Raw genomic sequence first — 22243 nt, 5'->3', positions numbered from 1 at the left:
GAGTGTGGGGAAGAGAAAGAGGGTGGGGAAGGAGAGGATGGGGAGGAGGAGTGTGGGGAGGAGGAGGATGGGGACGAGGAGGTAGTCAGGGAGGGAGGGGATAGGGAGGAGGAGGAGGAGTGGGGAGGAGGATGGGGAGGTAGAGGATGGGGAGGAGGAGGAAGGGGATGGGGAGGTGGAAGGTGGGGAGGAAGGGGATGGAGAGGTGGAAGGTGGGGAGGAAGAGGATGGGGAGGAGGAGGAGGGTAGAGAGGATGGGGATGGGGGGAGCAAGAGGGTGGGGAGGGAGAGGATGGGGAGGAGGAGGAAGGTGGAGTGGATGGGGATGGGGAGGAGGGGGATGCACTGTCCCCTCTGCACCCTCCACCGCTTCAGGTGAGCCACAGGGCTGAACCGCAGCCAAGGACTGGGGCCATCCAAGCGCTCAGCTCCCCATGAGGCCAGGGCAGGGGCGAGGATGCAGGGAGGAGGGGGAGTACCCTCCCCGGCAGTGAGGCAGGGAGCCAGCACGTGAACCCGGTGCCCAGGCGGAGCCCCTGCGTCCTTCACGACCGCCCGGGGCCAGTGTCCGAAGCGTGTCACAAATGTTGCAGCGATGATGGTGACAGAGTCGGGGGCCGAGATGAGCGGGTGGGCACCTGGCGGTCAGCCTGCCCTTCGTGCTACAGGGGGGCGGGCAGGGAACGTGCAGGACACGGAGGTGACCAGAGCTGTGTTCATAAGGTGGCGGGGGACCTGGGGAGGCTGCTGAGAACTCCGTGGGGGCGTCTGGGGCAGCTGCAGGTGGCCTGGACCCGGGTTCCCGAGATGTGGTAGCCCGAGGGGTGGGGTTCGGGGTCGGACACATGGCTCATTCCTGCTGTGAGTCCTGGGCTGCCGACAGGCGTCAGACCTCGGGGATGGCCTGGCTGCTCCTCGCCGGGGCCACGCATCCCCGGGGCACTCGTCATGTGGGGCACAGGCTGGGTCCTGGGGCGCCCGGCCCATCGCAAGGCCTGGCCCCGCTCACCACCCTGTTACGGCCTCGCCGCAGCCCTGCTCTGCCGGCGTCCCCTGCCCGCCCCCCACAAGCTTCTCGGCTCGGGAACCTCAGGCTCCCCGCCCTTCCGCGCAGCTAGCAGTGAGGCAGTGAACCCACTGGGTGTGGAGGAAGTGTGCGTGTGTGTGCAAGCGTGCACGAGCATATGCATACGTGCACCGGGTGTCCTGGCCAGGGCCGGGCGCGGTGCCAGCAGCTGTGCTGGGGGCACCGGCCGGTGTCTGAACGTGCGCCCAAGGGATCCTGAGAGGTGAAGGCTTCGGGCACTCAGGCCCGGCCCTGCCCCGGTGGGGGGGAGAGACTGGAGCCCTCCCTCCAAGTGGCAAGCGGCGGGCGCTGGCCTGAGCTCTGCATGAGCTGTGCCGGGCTGTGGCCGAGCAGCAGGCGCCGCGGGTGGCTCTGTCGCGGCTCCCCCAGGTCGCCCGTCCTGTCCGCCGCCGCACTGTTTTCCGTTCCAACTAATCTTCTGTCTTAAAGCGTGAACACACCCTACGCTGCTGAGGGCCGGCGCTGAAGCTCATGTGTCCCGCCCTCCGGGCCCCCAGTAGCAGGGGTCCTCCGACGCGGGAGGGCCCCAGACGTGTGCTCCGCACAGACGAGCAAGCTCAGGGGCGCGACCCCCTTACGCGCCTCGCTGGCAGATGCTGTGTGAGTTTGCGTGCTGATTCCTTTTTGTTTTTTAAAATATTTGATTTGAGAGAGAGAGAGAGAGAAAGCATGCGCACAAGCAGGGGGAGAGGGAGAAGCGGACTCCCCACTGCACAGGGAGCCCGACGTGGGGCTCAATCCCAGGGCCCCGGGATCATGACCCGAGCCGAAGGCAGATGCTTCACTGACTGAGCCCCCCAGGCGCCCCACATGCTGATTTTCATGACTTACTGATTTATATCAGCCGAGCTGCGTCTCTGCAGCCCAGATCTGCTTTATTTTCTTCCGTGTCAGTACATGGGTCACGGAGGGAAGGCCGGTCAGTGACGTAGCCAGTGGCCTGATGGTACCAGTCCCTCGTGTGTGACAGACACACTGTGGGCGTCCTCGGATGTCCATCTCTGTGTGCCCCCCAGAGTGTGTGTCCCCCACACGGCCTGGTTTTCTGAGCAGGGGACCCGAAGGAGGGCCACTTCCCTTTGCCCGTTCACGGACGAACCCCTTTTGCAGCTGTTGTGTGAGGACCACGGCCAGGCTGTGCTGAGGTCCGAGACAGAGAGCTGATGGCTGAGCGGGAGGGCAGGCCCCCAGGCCCCCAGGCCCCCTTGCTGCTCCCGGATGCCTGAAGCACAGGTAGCCTCAGGAGCCTGAGGCAAGGCTCTGAACCTCGTCTGGGACAGGAGAAGGTGGAGATATGCAGAGAAAGTCAGACTTAGCCGGGTAGGTGAGGTGCTTACAGCAAAAAGCTGAGGAGAGCAGCATGGGTGAGGGGCATAGCATGAGCAAAGGTCCTGGGGTGGAAGAGAGTTCATGGGAAATTTGAGACGTCTTCACATTGCTGTGGCCAAATGCCAAGTTGCAGCGTGGGTTCCGGGGGGGAGGGCTTCCACTGGAGGGAAGTAGAGCACCCAGATCAGGTGCTGGCTCCCATGCCAGTGAGCCCCAGGCTTTGGAGGGTCATCAGTGGTCCCTTGGGTGAGCAGTCACCTTGGCAACCTGCCCCCCTGCGGAGTCACATAGGAGTGGTGATCACCCTGGTGTTCCCCTTCCAGATGAGATGGACCAAGCCCCCCCAGCGCGCTCTGAATATCTGGTCTCAGGGATCCGCACTCCCCCGGTGAGGAGGAGCAGCAAGCTGGCCACCCTGGGCAGGATCTTCAAACCCTGGAAATGGAGGAAGAAGAAAAACGAAAAACTGAAGCAGACGACGTCCGGTGAGCATGGGGGACAGGGAGCTGGCACCTGGGTCATCACACTGCTCGGTGAGCACGTCGGACCCCGGCCCCCACGGGAGGGCGGGCTGAGCTCTGTGGGCCCCACTGGCAGGAGCTGTTCCGCTTCTCAGGTCACCTCCATCCCCGGTCCTGGTCCCGGGACACACCTGTCACCCACTCACCACCCAAACCCCCGGGTGCACCAGTCTCGGGGTCCCTGCGGGGCAGGGTGGGGTACAGGCTCGCAACACTCTCCGACGACACTGGGCCTGAGTCCCTGGGAGCCCCCTGGGCGGTTCGGAGGGTCAGGGCCTTCCTCGTGGCCTGGATTCTGGAGGCATCCCTTCTTACTGGAAGCCCCAGTCAGCCGCTCCCTGTCCCCCCCGCAGAGGCTGCCCATCGGGGAACTCCCACCCCAAAGCCTGCCCCCCAAGGACCCAGCAGCTTCCTTCCATCACTCACCTGGGGCTGCATCCTTACACCCTGCCGGTCCCAGCTCCGTGGGAAGTTGGGCTGTGCTGGACCACAGATGACACCTGTGGTGGGCCTGGCCATGATAGTAGCAAGGAGTGACCAACCAAGCCCTCAGAGCCAGTGCTCTCGGGGGGTCTGCCCATCTCAGGGAGGGGAAGCCAGTCCAGGTCACGCGGCCAGCAGCCCACGGAGCTGGAGTGTGAGCCCTGGCAGCCGGGCTCGGGTCTGGCTCCCGCGTGACAGGGTGTCCTTGGTAAATGGGAAGGAGGTCCGTGCCCCGAAGAGCAAACCTCAGGGGAGACCGCATCTCTGCTCCCGCCCGGCCTTGCCGCTGAGCTGGAAACAGTGAGAGCTGTGCTGGTGGCAGGAGTCCGGGCCCTGGGGACCGGGTGGGAAAGTGCCGGTCTCAGGCTGCTGCTGTCCTGTCCCCGGAGGCCCCGGGCCCATCTCCTCCCCCGCCTCTGGCAGTGCAGACTCCCAGCTCCTAGGATGGTGGAGACACAGCCCTTGGCGGCAGCAGGTCCCTCACTCACACCTTTTATACATTTTACAAATTATTTCTTAGCCCCCACCCCCCGGCCAAGAAGCTGATTGGCCAGTTCTCCTTGTTGAGCGTGAAAGCAGATCAGTGTTCCTGCAGGGATCCTGAGCGCCTCCTGTGTGCCAGGCACAAGGTGGATGGGGCCCCAGGCCCTGTGCACTTAGAGCTTTCTGCCCAGTGGGGAGTGGGGCCGCAGAGCAGTGAGTGTGGGCACAAGCCCGTGAGATCAGGGCCCTGGTGGGGCCGCAGAGATGCTGAGCAGGTGCTGAGGAGGAGGTGTGGGGGCGTAGGGGGCGTAGGGGGGTTGGGGGTGGGTCTCACTTTGGGCTGGATGCTCTGAGAAGTCTCCAGTGAGGAGGCACCATTGAGCCCAGGTGTAACTGGCCTCTTGAGAAAAGCAGGGAACAGCATTTGTAGCAGAGGGAACAGACCTGCAAAGGCATGGGGGGCCAGAGCATGGTGACATGTGTGACCTTGGGAGCCCCTGATGTGCCCTGGGCCAGAGAATTGGGGGGGTGAGCTGTGCAATCTGCGGACTCCACACCCCAGGCCCCTTCTGCACTGTGCTGCAGGTGAGTGATCTGTAACCTCATCAGGATGCCGTAGGGTCCCCGCAGGTGCATTGAAGGCCTGTAGGATAATGCCTGGGGTCCTCACTTGGGGGCCCTTTATGAGGCATTTCATTTATTCTAAACCACTCGCCCCCTCACAGTGTGGGATATTAGTTATTTCAGTATCTGGGATCCCCGATCTCACAGGCACTTAGCACGAGATGAAGTGAAATCTAAAGGTGGTTTAAAGAAACAAGGTTCACCGAGGCCCGGGCCGGGCGAGCACGGGCAGCGTCCCGAGGATGGCTCCCAGACGCGCTGGCCTGGGAAGTGGCCCCCGAGCTGGAACCTGCTCTGGGCTTTGAGGGAGGGGGCTTCGGTGGTGGGGGCCAGTCCCCTGAGAGGCGGACAGTAGATCCTCGCGGCTGCCTCTTGGGGTCATTGAGAGGCTCAGGAGTCAGGGCAGGTGATGTTCTGTGTGAGCCGCACCCCAGTGAGCACCACCCAGCGGGGTCCCCTGGGTGCTGCTCACCCCTGCTGTTGGACCAGATGGCGGCTTCTCCACTCACCCCTCCCAGAGTCAGAGTTCAAGTTCTCTGCTCCGTGCACACTTCTGGCACCTGGAGATTGGACCTAAGGAAGGGTATCGTGTTCCCTTTGCCCAGAAATGTCTTCCTCCTGATGGTGTTTGGGTTCCCTGTTGGTGCTCGGCTCTCTCGGTGTGAACACCTGCAGGGAAGCCAGCCCTGATATTCGAGCGCTGCCTGGGTTTCCCCTTTGGTTCTGGGTCATTCCACTCACCCATTTAGAGATGCTCATTGTCTGGCTTCCCTGTGCCTGCTACAAAGTAGGTGCTCAGTAAATGCTTTATTAGTTCTAATCATTTGAACAGCCCCGTTATCACCACCTGCTCCCCACTAGAGCTCCCTAGATCCTGGAGGGAGGGGTCCTGGGTTGGTTCTGCTCCCCAGGGATGCCCCAGCGCCCGCCCTGCACTGGGCACGTAGTAAGTGCTCAGTAAAGATTTGTAAATAAATAACTTCATGGCCATTACCTGTTTGTCCTCTGCCGCTAGTCTTTAAGCTCCGACGGGAGGGCCGGCTCCGTTCTGTGTCCCCCACTGTGGCCCTCGGCAGGCATTTGGAAACCAGGTTCTGTTGTAGGCAAATAGTTTTCTGGAAAGATAACGAAGAGGGGACAGTGCAGCAGAGTGAGCCCCCTGCCTCATGCTTGGGGGCGAGCTGCCCGGAGGCTTTGAGGAGAACTGGCTCCATAGGGTTGGTGTGTGTGTGTGGGGGGGGGCGCTGGCCCCTCCCTCCCTGTTTGGTGACTTCTTTGAAAGCTTTAACCTGGGGTTTTATTGGAGAAACCTCTGGTGGGGCGGGAGACTGTTCTGTGAGCAGACGTCAAGAGCCGCCAGGATGTATTGAGCAAAAGATAACAGGACCCACAGAAAAGTGCCCCAGGGTTCTGGGGGCGGAGAGATGATGCGCTCCTGGGCCAGGAAGTTAAGGAGCTTTAGGCGGAGGGTCAATGGGCAGGAAGTCCGCTTAGGGAAGGGTTATCCAGGCGTTGCTCTTCAGCTGAATCACAGGAATGACAGCTCAAGCCGTCCGCAGAATGTGCTCCTGGGTGAGCGTCTCTGCAGCACTGTGCAGACCGCGTAGTGGGAAAGCTTGGGATCCCTGGCCAGCACCCAGCCCGGCGCCCCCCCTCCCCCGTCACCTGCTGTAAGCTAGATGCTCACCTGTGTGTCTGTGTGTTGTGCAGCGCTGGAGAAGAAGATGACCGGCAGGCAAGGTCGGGAGGAGCTCATCAAGAAGGGTCTGCTGGAGATGATGGAGCGGGGTAAGTGGGGCCACCACCCTGCAGATGATGGAGCGGGGTAAGCGGGGCCACTGCCCTGCAGATAGATGATGGAGCAGGGTCAGTGGGACTGGCACCCTGCAGATGATGGAGCAGGGTCAGTGGGGCTGGAACCCTGCAGATGATGGAACGGGGTAAGCAGGGCCACTATCCTGCAGATGATGGGGCGGGGTAAGCAAGGCCACTACCCTGCAGATGATGGAGCGGGGTCAGTGGGGCCACCACCCTGCAGATGATGGAACGGGGTAAGCGGGGCCACTGCCCTGCAGATAGATGATGGAGCAGGGTCAGTGGGACTGGCACCCTGCAGATGATGGAACGGGGTAAGCAGGGCCACTATCCTGCAGATGATGGGGCGGGGTAAGCGGGGCCACCACCCTGCAGATGATGGAACAGGGTAAGCGGGGCCACTGCCCTGCAGATGATGGAGCGGGGTCAGTGGGGCTGGAACCCTGCAGATGATGGAACGGGGTAAGCAGGGCCACTATCCTGCAGATGATGGGGCGGGGTAAGTGGGGCCACCACCCTGCAGATGATGGAACGGGGTAAGCAGGGCCACTGCCCTGTAGATATCTGATGGAGCGGGGTCAGTGGGGCCGGCACCCTACAGATGATGGAGCGGGGTCAGTGGGGCTGGAACCCTGCAGATGATGGAGCGGGGTCAGTAGGGCTGGCACCCTGCAGATGATGGAGTAGGGTAAGTGGGGCCACTACCCTACAGATAATGGAGTGGGGTCAGCGGGACCCACAGAGGGTGGAGTGGTGATCGTGACAGCGGGGCTGGCCCTGGGGAGGCCTCCGTGGTGGCTGGTCCCCCGCGGGCCCATCCTGAGGCTCCGGGCCACCTCTGCCCCAGGGCACAGAGCTAGGAGCCCTCATCTGTCCACGGTGGCCAAAGGCTTCTTGCTGTGGCGGGGCCGGGGTGGGCTGGCCTCCGTCCTGCTTCCCCCGACTACGTGGGGGCGTCGGCTTCTGTTTCACGTCTCCACCATTATGCGTGATTGGGGCAGGTTACATTTACCCACGCGGCCGCCTAGTACCGCTGCCAGCCCTTCTGGGCGCTGACCCGCCTCACCCCTTCCCTGTGCTCCCGCCCCCCACCCCAGGCACCCCCACCGTGCGTCCTTGAGAAACACTGGCTGTTGCTGCCCACGGTTCACTCAGAGAGTTCTGGAGCTCCCCACCTGGTCTTGGCCTGTGCGTGACGACGGGGCACAGACGCGGGTCCCGATGTGCACCTTCCATCCTCCTGTCTCTGAGACGCGGGGGGCAGCAGACCTGGCCGTCCCGGGACCTCCCTCTGCAGCCGAGCCACGCTCTTGCCTCCTGATGGAAGGGGCCTGGCCTGGGGGGCGGCTCCCCGAGGCTGCGGGGGCGTGTGGAGCTCCTGCCCCGATGCCATGGTCCCTGTCCTTTGGCTCAGGCGTCAGGACCAGGATGCGCAGCAGGCTCTGCCCCCCGCCGGCTGGGCCGCTCTCCAGCCCAGGGTGCTCTCCGCCCTCGTTGCTCTTCAGCTTGGGAGGGGAGCGCGGTGACGGGCCGTGGTGGTGGGAAGCCGGCACGAGGAGCTGCCCACGCCCGTGACGGAACCTGGCAGCCCGTCTTGCGGCGTTGGGGTGTCGACGTCCGACTCTCAGAACTGGGGGATTGTCACCTGGACTGTTTCATCAGGATGGGACAAAGCAGCTCCGACTCTGCATTTTGAATGTCACCAGCAAACCTTCCTTTGGAGCTTGGGGAAGGGGAAGGGACGATAGCCCCACATCCGGCCTGCTTGTCCTCTGTCCTAGAAATCCTTATCACCTGTGAATGAAGAGGAAGCGAAGATGTGGGTTTGATTCCTGTCAGAAAAATAGAGGCGGGTGCAGAACTGAAGGGGGGGGGGTCTTCCGAGGAGGGCTCTGCTTTAACTCGGCTCTGAACGGTTGTGCAGCGCAGCGTGTCATCTGAGGGACCCAAGGGCCACAGGGAGCAGGTGGTGTCTGGCGCTGGCCCCCAGCGTGCCGTCGCCAACCCCCACGTTAGGTCACACTCTGGCTGGCCGAGTGAGGACGAGCCGGGAGCAGGTGGGTCCGACACACACAGTCCTTCCTCGGGAGTTGAAAATGCGCTCCCGACTGATGCCCCCGGGGGTGATCCCACAGATGCACATGAAGTCAGCTGCGCTGAGTGCAGTGGGACCTGAAGAACGGGACACGGGCCTGGCCCGGACAGTGGGCGAGGTCTCAGTGGGAGCCCAGGCGGTGGCGGAGCAGGCTGGTCCTCAGAGCCTCTGGGAGGGCCCTGGGGTCAGGGGGCGTAGGGGGCGCGCTTGTGTTCTGCGGAGCTTTCCTGTGTGTGCAGGGACCGTGGGATCTAGGACGGGTTGGCAGCAGGCCCCTGGGGTCAGTACTGCCCTGCGGTAGCACCCCAGGCCCCTTGCTTCGAAAATGCCTCTTCCTGCTGGGGACCAAGGCCAGCCCCAGCCAGGCCGTGTGCATCCCTGGTGTCCTGGTGTTGGGATAACCCGCGTTCCTGCCCGTTGCCAGGCGTCCTTGGAGGGGTGTGGAGCCGCCCTCTCCCCTCCTGTGGCCTCTGTCTCCTGTAGGTGCTGGGGTGAGTCCCCCTCCCAGGTTTGGCTAAAGGACTTCTCCTCCCCTGCCACCACCTGTTCCCAGCCAGGCCACGTGTCTGCAGCCGGAGCGCCTCCCCATGGCCGGCTGCAACTGCGCCTTCACACCTGGCGGCGTGAAGAGAGGCCCCCACATGGGCTCAAGCACGGGCCCTGCAGAGCTGCCCCAGACCTCACCCTTGAGCTTCACGAGCAGGACAAACCCACGTGGACACATGCATGCCCCCACGGCTGTCACCTGGGAGTTGGCCCACAGGGCAGTCAGCAGCATGAGGGTGCGAGCTGGCTCCCGGGCAGGGCCTGGGGGGGGGGGAGAGCCCGAGAGTCCCCGGGGGGTGTTTTGTGATCCTATTAGCCTGCGCGTTTCTGAGCAGTCTGACCCAGCTCCTCTTTTCATTCCCGAAAGTCAGGCAACCTGCTGGAACCTGGGAGGGACCCGTGGGTGCTGCTAAGGAACGCAGGACGTGGACTGGGCTGGAGGCGGGGGAGGTGACCCGTCCCCCACTCTGTCTTCCCTGCTTTGGCCATGCTCCTGTGACTCACCAGGTGACAGGTGAGGGCCAGCCAGCATCCCGGCCCCTCCACGCCCTCCCTCGCCCGAAGCAGCAGGTAAGGACAGGAGCCTACACATCTTCCCCGTGTGTGGCCACTCGGCCTTTTTTCAACTGAAGGAATTTCGTACTCTACCACGGGGTAGGAGAAGGACATCCTTGTCACCCTGGTGCTGTGTTCAGTGACCTGAGAGCCACAGGGTTTCCTTCCCCGGGGGGCACTGGGCAGTGACACGTTGTCAGGTGTGTCTGGCTTCCGTGTGGCAGGAACGTGGGGTCAGCGTGTGCGTGTGTCTGCATGTGTGTGCACACGGGGCGTGTGCGTGTTGGGGGCACGCTCCCTGTCCCCGCGGCTGCTCCGCTGTGTCTCCCCCACAGCCCTGGGGGGAGGGCGATGGGCATCCGATGGAGACCGGGCCAGGAGGGAGGGCTGGCTGAGCAGCGAGGCTCAGGGGACAGCCACCCACAGCTCCCCCCGCCCCAGCCAGCGTCTCTTAGCAACGGCCCTGCCACCGGCGCTATTTTGGGAACTGTAACTTTCATTGAACATGATTCTGAACCGGAGCTCGGAGCACAGCCCGGGAGAGTCCTGCAAGTGCCCGGAGCTGGGCCGCAGGTGGCGGAGGCCTCCAGCTGCACCTCGGGTGGAGCCTCTGCTGAGCCGGCTCCGGGCCGCGGACCCTCAGTGTTGTGACCACTTTACTGTCGCTGATGATGATGGGGGGAGGGGGGCTATTGTTCCAAACAACAGCGTCCGTCACCGGCAGCACATGGCCTGTCCTTCCCAAGAATGGGTGTCCGCCTCTGCAGCCCCACCCGGCCGAGTTGTAGCGTTCAGCCGGCACAGTGCTGCAGGGGCCCAGCCGCGTCTCTGGCAGGGCGCAGCTTCCCCTCCAGGCTGGCTGTCCTCTGCCCCCGGGGACCGAGGAAGCTGGTGGCAGGGACCATCACAACCGTATGTCAAGTACAGGTGAACCCGTCCTGAGCAAGGGCTCGAGAAAGCACGCTTTTGAGCTGGACCTTTGTGACACTTAATCGTGTCCACTGGGTGTGTTTTCCCAGCTTGCGTCCGGGGCTTTTCCTGGGTCGGGGTTGGTAGGTGGACCGTGGCGGCAAGTCTGCGGGTCAGCGCTGGCCCAGGACCAGTTTTTGTAAGGCCCTTGGGCTGAGTATGGTTTTTAGACTTAAGGGATCCCTGGGTGGCGCAGCGGTTTGGCGCCTTTGGCCCAGGGCGCGATCCTGGAGACCCGGGATCGAATCCCACATCGGGCTCCCGGTGCATGGAGCCTGCTTCTCCCTCTGCCTGTGTCTCTGCCTCTCTCTCTCTCTGTGACTATCATAAATAAATAAAAATTAAAAAAAAAATTAAAAAAAATAAACTTAAAGCTTTTTTTTCATAAAAATAAAAAAATCAAAGAATCGCAGTATGGGCCCTGTGGCACGTGGCCCACAAAGTCTAGAATATTGGTCACCTGCTCGTCTGGATCCTCTGGTCAGGTGACACGGCTGCACAGGTGACACCTTCCCAGCCCCAGCTCTCCAGACCTCAGCCTGGCTGACCTTTCTGCCCTCTCCGGGAATAGGTGGCCGTGGTTACAACTCCTATCCCTGGGGGGTCACATGCCGTGGGCTGGGCCCAGGTCCTGGGTGCAGTGAGCACCCAGCCTGTTGCTCTCACGTGGGCACATGTGTCCACTCACGGGGCCAGACTATCCGTCATCCTCGTCAGACCTCGTCAACAGTAGTAATGATCGTTGCAGGTGTGTGTGAAGGGCCTGCTTCTTGGCAGGGGCATTGTGTAGATTAACTCATTGAATTCCCACGTGGATGCCACGAAGCCCATAGTGACATCATCATCCCCGTGGTAGGGGCGAGGAGACTGAAGCCAGAGACGTCTGCCATGGGATGGGATGTGTGGGCAGGGTCCATTCTTGTCCAACCAGGGCACTTCTGGGGGTGAAAGGGGCCTTGTTGGTGGACAGGAGGGCAGCAGGTGGGAGTTGAGGCTGGCCCAGATGAAGGGAGCCCTGACCCTGAGATCGACCACCAGCACCCCCCCTCTCCCCCCCCAGGGATGGGAGGCAGCTCTCCTGAGCCAGGCTGGGGACCCACGCTGCCGTGTGCACACATGCAGGTCACGCTGCCGCTCTGCACGTGGTGACCACCTGGTGACCCAGGCACGCTGGCTGTGGGACCTGAGGGGGCCGTGCAGGGGCTCCATGCCCTGGTCTGCATCTCAGAGGGGTGATCGTTATCCGTTGGCTGTGACTCCCAGCTCCGACCTGCCATCTGGTGGCCGTGTGACTGGACCCGTTCGTTGTGCCCCTGACCACCAAGCCTGTCTTTGGCAAAATACAATCCTGGAGGTGATCAGTCAGTCCAAAGCCAGACCCTCAAAGGTTCCAGCTGAGCCCCAAGCAAGGAGAGGCACTGAGTCCTCCTTTCAGCCCTATTAGGAGCCTGGGGTCACTTTTTTCTGAGGAGGCCACCTGTCTAGAGCTGCTCTGAGCCCCCTCGGTCCTTGGCTGTGCTCCTATCCCTGGGCCTGCAGCACCTGAGAGTGTGAGCCAGCTGGGGGAAGGAATCGACTCTTATTCCCTGGGGTGGGTGGCAGAGAATGGTTTGCATCCTAGGGGACCGAGGTGTAGCAGTGGGCACGGAAGCAGGTTGGTTACCTGTATCCACGAGAATGTCTCGTACCAAACACCTGCAGTGCCTCGGGTGATCGTTGTTTGTCATCCGGTCTGGGCTGGCCTTGCTGGCGGGACAAGAGCAGCTCCGTTTTGTACCATCTGCCTCTCGTCCCCCAGCCCGCTGGCCAGGTGCATCCTAGCAGTGAGGCAGGTGGTGGCTCGATGGTAGGGAGGGTGTGAGCACTCTTGAAGGCATTGCTGCTTCAAGCCTGCTGAGGCCCTGTTGGCCAACGCAAGCCATGGGCAGAGGCCGTCGTGGGAATGGGCACTGCCGGGTACTGATGTGGGTGGCACAGTCCCCCACAGGTGGGTGCTGTACAGAGGCGGGGGGACTGGTGGAGTAGCAGCCTCCTTAGGACGAGCTTCCTTAGGAATACTGGATGTGGAGAGGGACTCCCAGGAGGTGTGGGGAGGAGACACCGGGGTGTCCTGCTGAGGCCTGGGATGGCACGCTTCCCAGGGAGGCACCTCACGTGAACGAAAGCACGGAGGAAGGGAGATGTGGGCTCAGCTGACACCTGGATTTCCTTGCAGATGCTGAAAGCAAAGCCTGCACCCCTGACGGAGGGCCCCGAGCCACGCAGAGTGAGCCATCCACCCCCAAGCAGGAGACGCTGACTTCAGAAGAAGCCCCACCAGGAAGCCCTTTGGCCACTGGGACAGACCAGTCTTCCCTGGATGAGCCGCTGTCCTTGGACTCCCGTTCTGACGATGCAGGTACTGGCCGTAGGCCATGCAGGGCTGAGCCGCTGCCAGGATGGCCATTGGCCTGGGGCCCCCCACCCCACCCCACGCCCCCACCCTCCCAGCCCCGTAGTATCCTGCCTTAGAGGCACAGCCGTGCTCTGGGCTCCGAGCCCTGCCATGCTTTCCTTTGTGGTTGGGTTTCAACATTCACCAGAGCGTTTTTCTCTACTGTCTCTTCCCAAGCTTGGCACAGCGAGGAGGTGTAGGTGCTTGAGGATGTTCCCAGGTGGCCTTCCCATGTGCATTCCTCCTGGGACATTTTTGCCTGCCTCTGGGAACTTCTAAGCAGGAAGATTCTCTCCAAGGGAGCCAGTGTCCTGTGGGCTCCTAGGGTAGGCTCTGCCCTAGGTCCTGGGGGTGGCTGGACCTCTCCAGTTGTCCAGCGGCTTAGTTGAGCCCGGAACTGTAGGGCAGGATGAGGAAGAGGGACCTGCCTTGGTGCCCGGAGCCTCCAGGTGCTGGCTGGGGTGCTAAGTGCCATGCTCCTCATGTGCAGGGCTCTCCTCATCACCTCTCCATCAGGTGTGCTGGATGAGCTGCTCAAAGCCCCATTTCCAGCCTCCTTACCTGGTCAAGGTTGTTTGAAGGGAGGAGGAGCTTAGTGCAGTGTGTGCCGCCCTGGGTCGTTGTCGGGGTCGGTGGGGGCCGTGGTGCTGGTGGTGGTTTTATTTGACTAGACCGGGGCAGGTGCCAGCTGAGGCAAAGGTGGGGAGAAAAGGAAACCAGACACGAACCCACCAAAGGAGCCTGTGCGTGCTTTGAAATATCCACCCCCTCTTCTGACCCGTTAGCAAGTGTTCCTGTGGAAATATTCAGGGGGGCCTCACTGTCGAGTTGGAAGCTCTTTCCCTCGTAAAATTTGCAAGCTCTGAATACATCAGGCACGGTGTGGGGGCTAGAGGTCAAATGGTCCCCACAAGTGTGGGAGGTTGGACATCCAGGCCACGTGGAGGGGCGTGCCGGGCTCCGGTGGCTGGTGGGTTCTGGGCTTCAGAGCCAGGGGGGCATCTGTTCTCTGTGACCTACTGCTGAACACGGCTCGCACCTCTGCCTTTCGCCAGCTGCCCCGGCCAGTGAAATCCCTCCATGTTAGCAGGCCCCTGCTGAGAGGTAGGCTCTGCCCTAGGTCCTGGGGGTGGCTGGACCTCTCCAGTTTCACTGCAGCTTAGGGATGTGGTAGGAGTTTGGGTCTGAAGGGTTGTCACCCTTGGATGGTCCCAGTGTCCCCAGGGTGGACTTCATCAGGTGGTGCTTGGTGCGATTCCACCCGTGGTCCTTGCAGATGAGCCCGCCCTTGGCCACGGAGCCTCCCGCTCTGCCCGGCTGCTGCAGGCAGCTCCCCTGCTGGGGCCTGGCGCTTCTCCACGGCAGGCTCCTTCTGCTTGCTCAGCTCTGAGGAGCGTGCATGCTCCCTCAGCGCCCCCACTAACCTCAGGTGCTCTTTCTCTACGTGCTTGGTTTAGGGATGGGTTCTTGAGAGCGGAGTTGGTCTGTTGAGACCACAGGTTTCTGTTAAGGACTTGCTCCTGGGCAGGATGTGCTGGTGGGTCGGGGGTCATAATGGCAAACGTGTCTGGGTCCCGTCCTCCCGGACTGATGGGAGAAGGTGAGCAGACCCCCTTGAGCTAAAAGCACATGATGATGAGTGTGTATCCTCGGGCTCCTCCCTGAGCCTGGGCGCTGGGGCAGCCCGGGGGCGAATAGTTGGCCAGGTAGACAGCGAGGGAAAGAGCCTCTGGGATGCGGGAAAACATTTGCAAAGAGTGGGAAACAAGGTCCACAGGCTTCTTCTGCACGGAGCCAGCTGACTGTTGTTGCCTTTGTGGGTCAGAAGGTTCCTGATGGTGGGCACCACTGAGCTCCACGGGGTGGCCCAAAAGCAGCCACAGAAGTGCTTGCGAGAGCACGTGGCTATGTGCCCACAAACCTTATTTACAAAAGCAGCCTCTAGGCTGGGTTTCTGCGGGCTGTGGTTGGCCAGGGAGCAGGGCAGACATGGGACTTTCACAGAGTGAAAGGTGTGTATGTGTGGCCAGAGCCAGGGCAAGCTGGGGGGGGGGGGGCGGAGGGCCCTTGGGACCTGGGGATGACAGGAGAGGGATGGAGGGGGAGCCGCGGTGGATTTGCGCTGTAGGAGGAGCACCGGGCTGCGGGGTGAGGCCTGGGGAGCAAGCGAGACCGCTGTCCCTGGTCCATGTGAGCCCGCGGCAATGGCACCTCCTCCATCAGCCGGTGTGGGTCCCGTGTCCCTGGGGTGTGAGAGAGGAGTTGACATAAGGTGGCATGTGGCAGATCTCTAGAAACCTTTTTAACGGTGATGTTTATTTTCATTAGCAAAAGAGGAATGGGTTTCCCGTTGAGGGCAGCGGAAGGATTTTCTCCTCCTAGTCAGCAAGTTAAAAGGAAAAGTGTGCATTCACGTAAAAGAAAGGGCAGTGAACCAAAGTACAGGAATGTGGAGAAAAGTCTGAAATCCTTAACGGAGGCCGGTTGTGGGCGGCGTGTCGTTCCCAGCACCACACCTGCATTAGGTCGTTTAGCCCAGGAAAGGCCCCTAGGATATCAGCACTGCTGTTTCCCTCTTTCCCTCAAGACGAGAGGGACGTGCAGAGGTTCTGTAACTCAACCGAGGGTACAGAATTAGGGGATTCTGAGCAACGTGTTTGACATCAGCCGAGCCCAGCTTTGATAGGTGGCTGAACTGTCAGCCAAGCTGTGTGACGGCAGAGAAGTCGCTCAGCCTCTCTGAGCCTGCGTTCTCAACTCTGAGGGTCACGCCATACCATCCCTCAGGGGTGCTGAGTTAGGTAATTCCCAGGAATCCCGTAACGCCACCCTGACGTGCCCCGAGTGCTCCATAAGTGTTTGCTGCTGGCGATGGTTCCCATTGTCCTCACGGTAGAAGCATCTCTTGGGCCCTAATGCATTTAACATGCAGGATCCAGGCCCACAGATGCCCCAGAGGCCCAGCCTGTGACACACATGTGGATGTGGATCCACCTGTATTTTGCTACTGAGTCAGGACACTGCCGGGCTCTCCGGCAGCCCTGCAGGCCTGGAATCGTGCGCCGGGAACGCTGGCCACCACTGTGACCCCAGATCTCTGTTGGGAAGGCTTGAGCAAAGCCCTTCAGTGAGGGGACGCATTATAACCTAACAGCATTTAAACCCACTGCTTGAAAAATTGCCAGTCCACACTTGAGAATGAGGAGCTTCCATAAGAATCTTCACGTGCAGCCAGCTGCTTCCCAGCCTTCAAAGTTGGGGCCCCACCCCCTGGTGACCTCTTTGTGGGCTTCAGCGTTACATGGTGAATGCCATGCCCCCCACCACCCGTGGCCCCCCTTTCCGTGGGTTCAGTTCCCCGCCAGCACCTGCGGCCTGGAAGCAGATGCTCCTCCTGACGTGCCGTCAGAGGGTCAGCGGTGGGCTAACGGTCTGGCACAGGCCCGCGCCATCCGCTCCCTGTGTCTCCTCACGTAGGCTCCTATCCTGTCCCGTTCCGAGGAGGGTGAGTACAGCACGATACGCTGCCTGGAGAGTGACCTCAGTCATGAAACCTTTACCAGTGTACGTTGTTGTCATTGTTCTTGTTCATCTCTCGCTGTGCTGGATCTGTAAGCCGCACGTCTTCATAGACGGGCACGTAGAGGAAAAGACCCAGGACCTGTCCGGTTTGGTGCTGCCCATGGGTCCAGGCATCCTTCGGGGTCCTGGAACGTATCTCCTGTCGATAACGGCGGGTGGGGGGGGGGGCTGCTGTAGTTAAAGCGTGACGGGATCCTGGATCTGTAGGGTCTGGTAATCTGACTCTGTTCACCTCTCATTCTTGTCTCCGCACTCTGCAGCTCAGCACCCAAGGAACGCGGGCCCATCCGTCTGTGCTGTCAAGAATGCATAACAGAGAAAGCTGGATTGATTGATTGATTGATTGATTGATTTGAAAGCTGGATTCTAAGTGGCAACTTTGTCAGGGGAGTGCTCAGGCCTCGGGGAGTGCCTGCCTAGGTTCTCTTTTTGGCCCCAGGAAGTTCATGGAAAAGTCCAGGGGCCCGGAATGGGATGACCTTGTGTCCCGGGAGGGAATCCCCTGGAGACGTCCTCTATGGTGTGCTGTATGTTCTGGGAGATTAGCTACTTCTTCTTAAAAAGGAGGCTTCGTGCAAACTTTGCTGGGGAAGAGGGAGGGACCACATGTCCATGTGCATCAAGAAGCTCCTAGCTTCAGAGGACACCGCTGCTTGGCCAGGTGGGGCTGCAGCTTCCACAGACTGCGGTGTGTGCTTGGAGGGGAGAAGAGGGAGTTCTAGCCAAAGACACGTGTCTTTGAATGTCTTAGGAAAAGAATGCTGTCAAAGATTCCGACCATTGTTTTCTTTGACTCTCTGAGTTTGGCGGTTAGGGTTGACTTTGAACCCTTGTAGGTGGGGTGATTTTGTTTTTCCTGGTTTAATTTGGATAGTGCTACACCAGCTACATAGAATTCCCTAAAAAGCCCAGAAGGATCTGTTGTTTTAACTTTAAATGGGATGGATGGGTGTTCATTGTCGGTGCTGCTGGGCAGGGGCTGAGCTCTGCTGCTCCCATAAGTGCACTAATTAAAAAGGCAAGTGGCATTCAGTAAGCATGTACTGTGTTCATTGTATTTTTCTTAACAGCCCTATTTTTTTTTAAGCTGAGAAAGCAGAGGCCCAGAGAGATTGTTGCTTATCATTCGAGGCCCCAGAGCCCAGAAGTGGTAAGCTGGAACTGGATCCCCGGACATGCTTTTTTTTCTTTTTTTTTTTTTTTAATTTTTATTTTTTTTTATTTATGATAGTCACAGAGAGAGAGAGGGGCAGAGACACAGGCAGAGGGAGAAGCAGGCTCCATGCACCGGGAGCCCGATGTGGGATTCGATCCCGGGTCTCCAGGATCGCGCCCTGGGCCAAAAGCAGGCGCCGAACCGCTGCGCCACCCAGGGATCCCCCCCGGACATGCTTTTAACCGTAATACTCTACGGCCTAAACTAGTGGCAAGCAGGGGGTACACCTTCATTCTGCTTCTGGAATGCTCTGGAATGTGGGTTGTTTCGAAGTAGAAGAGAGGATGGCGAACTGCAGGCTATAGGTCCGACCTGGCTGCACCTGTGTACGCACGCACGCCGTTGCTTCTGTGTCACCTGAGCCCTACGTTGAGGTTTGCAAGGTGACATAGGCGCCTTGGCTGAGAATTCAGCTGGTGAGAAGCGACCTCTGCTGGCCAGCGGAGCGCACGAACCGCCCCCGAGGGAGGATCTCGAATGTGGGGGACGTGTCAAGCCGACATTGTCTTCTACATTTTTAATGGGTGTTAACGTTTTAATTTCGGCAAGATTCCAAACTACAGTGGTAGCTACACACTCACATGAGCACAGAGGAAGATGCAGGCTGGAAGAGCTGTTGAAGCACCACATTCCCAGCCTCAGGGACCCCAGACAGGTCAAGGACCTAGGGGTCCGTGTGTGACGAGCTTGGGTGAGTTTTGCCGGTAGATGTTGGAGGAGATTTTGCTGAGACCTGCCGGTGTGTTGAGTCCTGGGGCTCTCAGAGCAGAGGTGGGGGGCCTGCATTCAACCTTGGGCTGGAGGGGAGAGGAGACGGCTATGGGGCTGTTCGAAGCTTACCCTACAGCCTGTGGTCAAGGAGGTGTGAGCTGTGACCACCGACTTACTCCCAGAAGCGTGCAGCTGCCCTGTCCAGCGCAGCACTCACTAGCTGCACAGCTACTTAATTAACTAAATGAAATTTTTAAAAAATTCAGCTTCCCAGTCACGCTGGCCACCTGTCAGTTGCTCATTGGCCACATGTGGCTGGTCGCCTACTGAAATGGACAGGGAGGAAGCCTTTCCAGCATCTCAGAAAATTCTGTTGGACAGCACTGGGCATGAGAGGTGGCACACATCCACTTTGGGGCACGTCCACTTTGGGCACAGGCAGGGAAGTTTTGCTGTTTGAACTGGCCAGCCTTCTGGAGCTCGCTGCACCAACAGAGATGCTCGGACCTACAAAACCCTTTATAGAAAAAGTCTGCCAGCCGCTGGTTGAGAGAATGGATTTGGGGCAGGGGGTGTGGTAGGGAGGGAAGGAATCTGGAGGCCATTGCTGAGGTCCAGGCAGAGGCCATGGAAGCTTGCACGGGGAGGCCAAGTGGACATTGCTGAGAAATGTTTGGGATGTGGAGCAAATGGTATTTATCTGGGAATTACATATAGAGGACAAGGTACGGGGTGTCCAGTCTGGCTGCACAGCTGTGTAGGAAGCGTGGTGAGGGTGGGGATCTGTCTGGTTTAATGCTGGGTCTGTGGCTCCTGGAGGGGTGTCTGGACCGCATAATTGTTCCAGGACATTTGCAAGATGGGTTGACGGATGGATGGATGAGTGTGAGGGAGGAGGTGACGGGGGAGGGCTTTCCCCTGGGAAATCAGGAGATGGCTTTGGGAATGTTTCATTTTGTCCTCCTGACCTCCAGATGGAGATGTCACAGTGGCTGATAACGTATGGGTCCGGAGCTTGGAGAGAAGGTCAAGGGTCAACAGAGATAGGATTGATTCTGAAGCCGGAGGACTGGATGGGAGAGTCAGAGCTGTGGACTGAGGCTGGGTCCTGGGCAGCCCATGTACAGCTGGAGAGAGGCTGAGCAGGTGCGGCCAGTGTGACAGGAGGGAACTAGGGAACAGGTGTCTGGAAGTTGAAGAGGAGCATGTTGAAGCGAGACAGGACCACTGAGACAGAGCAAGTGGACCTGCCCTGGGTGACGTGGGTGTGGGGACCTTGATCTGGGCTGCCCCATCCCCCCATTAACCTATCCCTTGGCAGCACAGCCGAGGGACCCCGTGGAGTCCAGGTCCTACACTGCTCGTCTTGTCCAGACCCCCAGGACCTGGAGGGAGAGTCTGGCCTGTTTGTGTTTGCACCTTGCAGGACCCAGGCTTGTGCCCTGAGAGTGTCCCAGCCGTGGGGTTAGCCGTGGACGGTAAACAGACAGAAATGGTAACAACATGGGGTCTGCAGGATGTGCAGCTCCTGCTTCTCCAGTTTCTTTGAAGTTCTCCAAGGGCAGGTATCGGGCCAGCACCGTGGACAGCGCCCACCCAGCAGGCCCTCCAGAACCTTCCCCATGGTGAATCCCATGCCAGGACTTCAGGACCAGCTCTGCCAAGCTGTTCCTCATGGGTGTTTGTATCTTCCTCCTCAGCTGGTTGTAAAAAATAAGATGAGATGTGCAGCAGGCACCTGGCACCGTACTGGGCACCTGGGGCATGCTCCGAGAGGGCAGGGAGTGCTGGGATCCCAGGTGGGCATGGGGAGGGGACCCACCTCTCGTATCAGGGAGGAGGAAGGGAAGATGAGGTTTTAGGGATAGTTGTGTTTGAGTCAGGCATCCAAGAAGAGTGCCCCCACCTACCTGGAGGCCTCAGTTTCCCCTGGCGGTGAGGCTGCATGAGAGGAGGGAGGTGAGGAGCTGGAGGCGGGAGTTTGAGGCGCGCTGAGGGCCCTGACCATGGCAGTCCTGAGGTGGCTTCTGCTGGGGCTCCTGTGCCAGCATCTTTCTCCCGCAGCACTCACGGGGCGGGGACTGGTGGGCAGAGGCCTCACCGGGGAGCCAAGTGGAAAGGAAGTGGGCAGAGGACTTGGGGGTGTCAGTGGGCTGGGTGATGCAGTGACGATCAGTAGAACTTGAGCTGGAGGAAGGGAGAAGTGAACGGGGAGGGTGCTCACGGATTGGGAGAAGGCCGAGGGGTCGACAGGCTCGGGGATGGTGCTCAGGGGGCAGCAGGAAGGAGAAGGGACGCGGGCTCTGGGCGGACTGACCCTTCCTCAAAGCTGGACCTCCTGCCTCCCACGCCACTTGGTGGGGCCCCCGGGCCAGGGGCCGGGGCTGTGGGAAACCAGACCCATAACGTCAATAGCTGCTGAGTTTGAGGGTCTGCAGGTGCCAGACACACACCTCGTTGTTACTTCCTGCTTAAACCAGCCATCCTGCGAGGGACTGTTGGTGGTTGTCAGGGGTCACATGCGGGTAAATGGGGTACCGGAGTTTTAGGAACTTACCAGGATCACAGTGCAGGGGCTGATGGGGCCTGGGCATGCGTCCATCCAGCACCTGTGATGGTGGCCGTCCCCAGGGCAGGTGGGGGCCGGAACTTTGGCACCACCTGCTGAGTGGGGGAAAGTCTTGAGGTTGCTTCCTCCCCCCATCCTGTCCCTCCCTCTCGTCTCCACTTCTGACAGTTCCACTGACCTCTCAGCTCACAGGAAGTCAGGTCTGCATGCGAAGTGACCCCTCTCCTGTGAGCAGTCCCCCCTCCGGCAGCCCAAGCCCCCCTCCCGTCCTCACTCACATCACCCCAGTCATGGGAGGGATGGCGTGTGAACTCTCTCCTTTGCCTTTGAACCAGCCAAGATGCCGTCAGCGTCCAGAGGTGAAGAAGCAGACGCCGCCGCCGGCAGCCTCCCGCCTACCACGGACGAACCCTCTCAAGCCTTAGCTGGGTCCGACTCCCCGGACAGTCCTCCCAGACCCCTGGAGAGGTCCGTGGGCCAGCTCCCCAGCCCCCCGCTCCTGCCCACCCCGCCGCCCAAGGCAGGCTCCAAAACCACGAAAAATGTCACAGGTGGGTCCGCATGCACACGTCCTTCTGTTCATCGGTCCGGGCTCTCAACCCGATCGGGGGCCCACCGTGGGCTGGTTCTCAGCCTGGGCTTCGGCAGCCAGGGCTCTGGGCAGGTGCAGGGCAGCAGTTCTTAGCAAGCAGCTCTGGTTGTCGGGAGCAGACCCCTGGGGCCCCCTCTAGCAGATGGGGCGGTCTGTTGGCCAGAGTCAGAGATGTCTTCCGGAACCTGAAGGCAGGAGATGCAGCCAGCCCCTGGGATGAGGACTTTGTCCGTCTGGATATTTGGGTGTCCTCTCTGTCTTCTCCTACTTTCCCTCTCCCCTTCCTTCCCCACTCTGCCCCACCTCCCCCCGGTCTCTCTCTCATGGTCTCTGCTCATCTGTTTCCCTGCATCTCTCCAGTGAGCTCCGTCCCTCGAGGCAGAGGTGGGTGGTCAGAGAGGGGAGCACAGCTGGGTGGGGGCCCCCAAAGGCCTCTGCTTCTGTAGCTTTGGCCTCACCGGCTGAGTAATCCCAAGATGTTGAAATGTTTACTTTTGGAGTTTGGGTCGTACTTGTCCCATCGCTGTTGGAAATGGGAGACACTGCTGGTCTCCAGGGCAGGGGGGAGGGTGCAGGCCCCTCAGTAAGAGGTGACTGTTTTGAAGACTAAATCCTCAGCTGCTGCCTCTGAG

General features: G+C 60.3%; 1 protein-coding gene across 7 annotated transcripts in view; it reads left to right on the top strand.

The window, feature by feature from the left end:
* PHACTR3 (phosphatase and actin regulator 3) overlaps positions 1 to 22243 on the top strand; it is a 231231-nt gene that overhangs the window by 133943 nt on the left and 75045 nt on the right. For all 7 annotated transcript variants that reach the window (XM_072735485.1, XM_026014990.2, XM_072735489.1 and 4 more), the window contains exons 2-5: positions 2740 to 2901; positions 6238 to 6315; positions 12723 to 12905; positions 21355 to 21570. In XM_072735485.1, the coding sequence (XP_072591586.1) occupies positions 2740 to 2901; positions 6238 to 6315; positions 12723 to 12905; positions 21355 to 21570 (639 nt within the window). The remainder of the gene's footprint in view (positions 1 to 2739; positions 2902 to 6237; positions 6316 to 12722; positions 12906 to 21354; positions 21571 to 22243) is intronic.

The sequence above is a fragment of the Vulpes vulpes genome, chromosome 14 (assembly GCF_048418805.1).
Source record: "Vulpes vulpes isolate BD-2025 chromosome 14, VulVul3, whole genome shotgun sequence".
NCBI classification, from domain to species: Eukaryota; Metazoa; Chordata; class Mammalia; order Carnivora; family Canidae; genus Vulpes; species Vulpes vulpes.
This window is presented reverse-complemented; position numbering and strand designations above follow the sequence as displayed.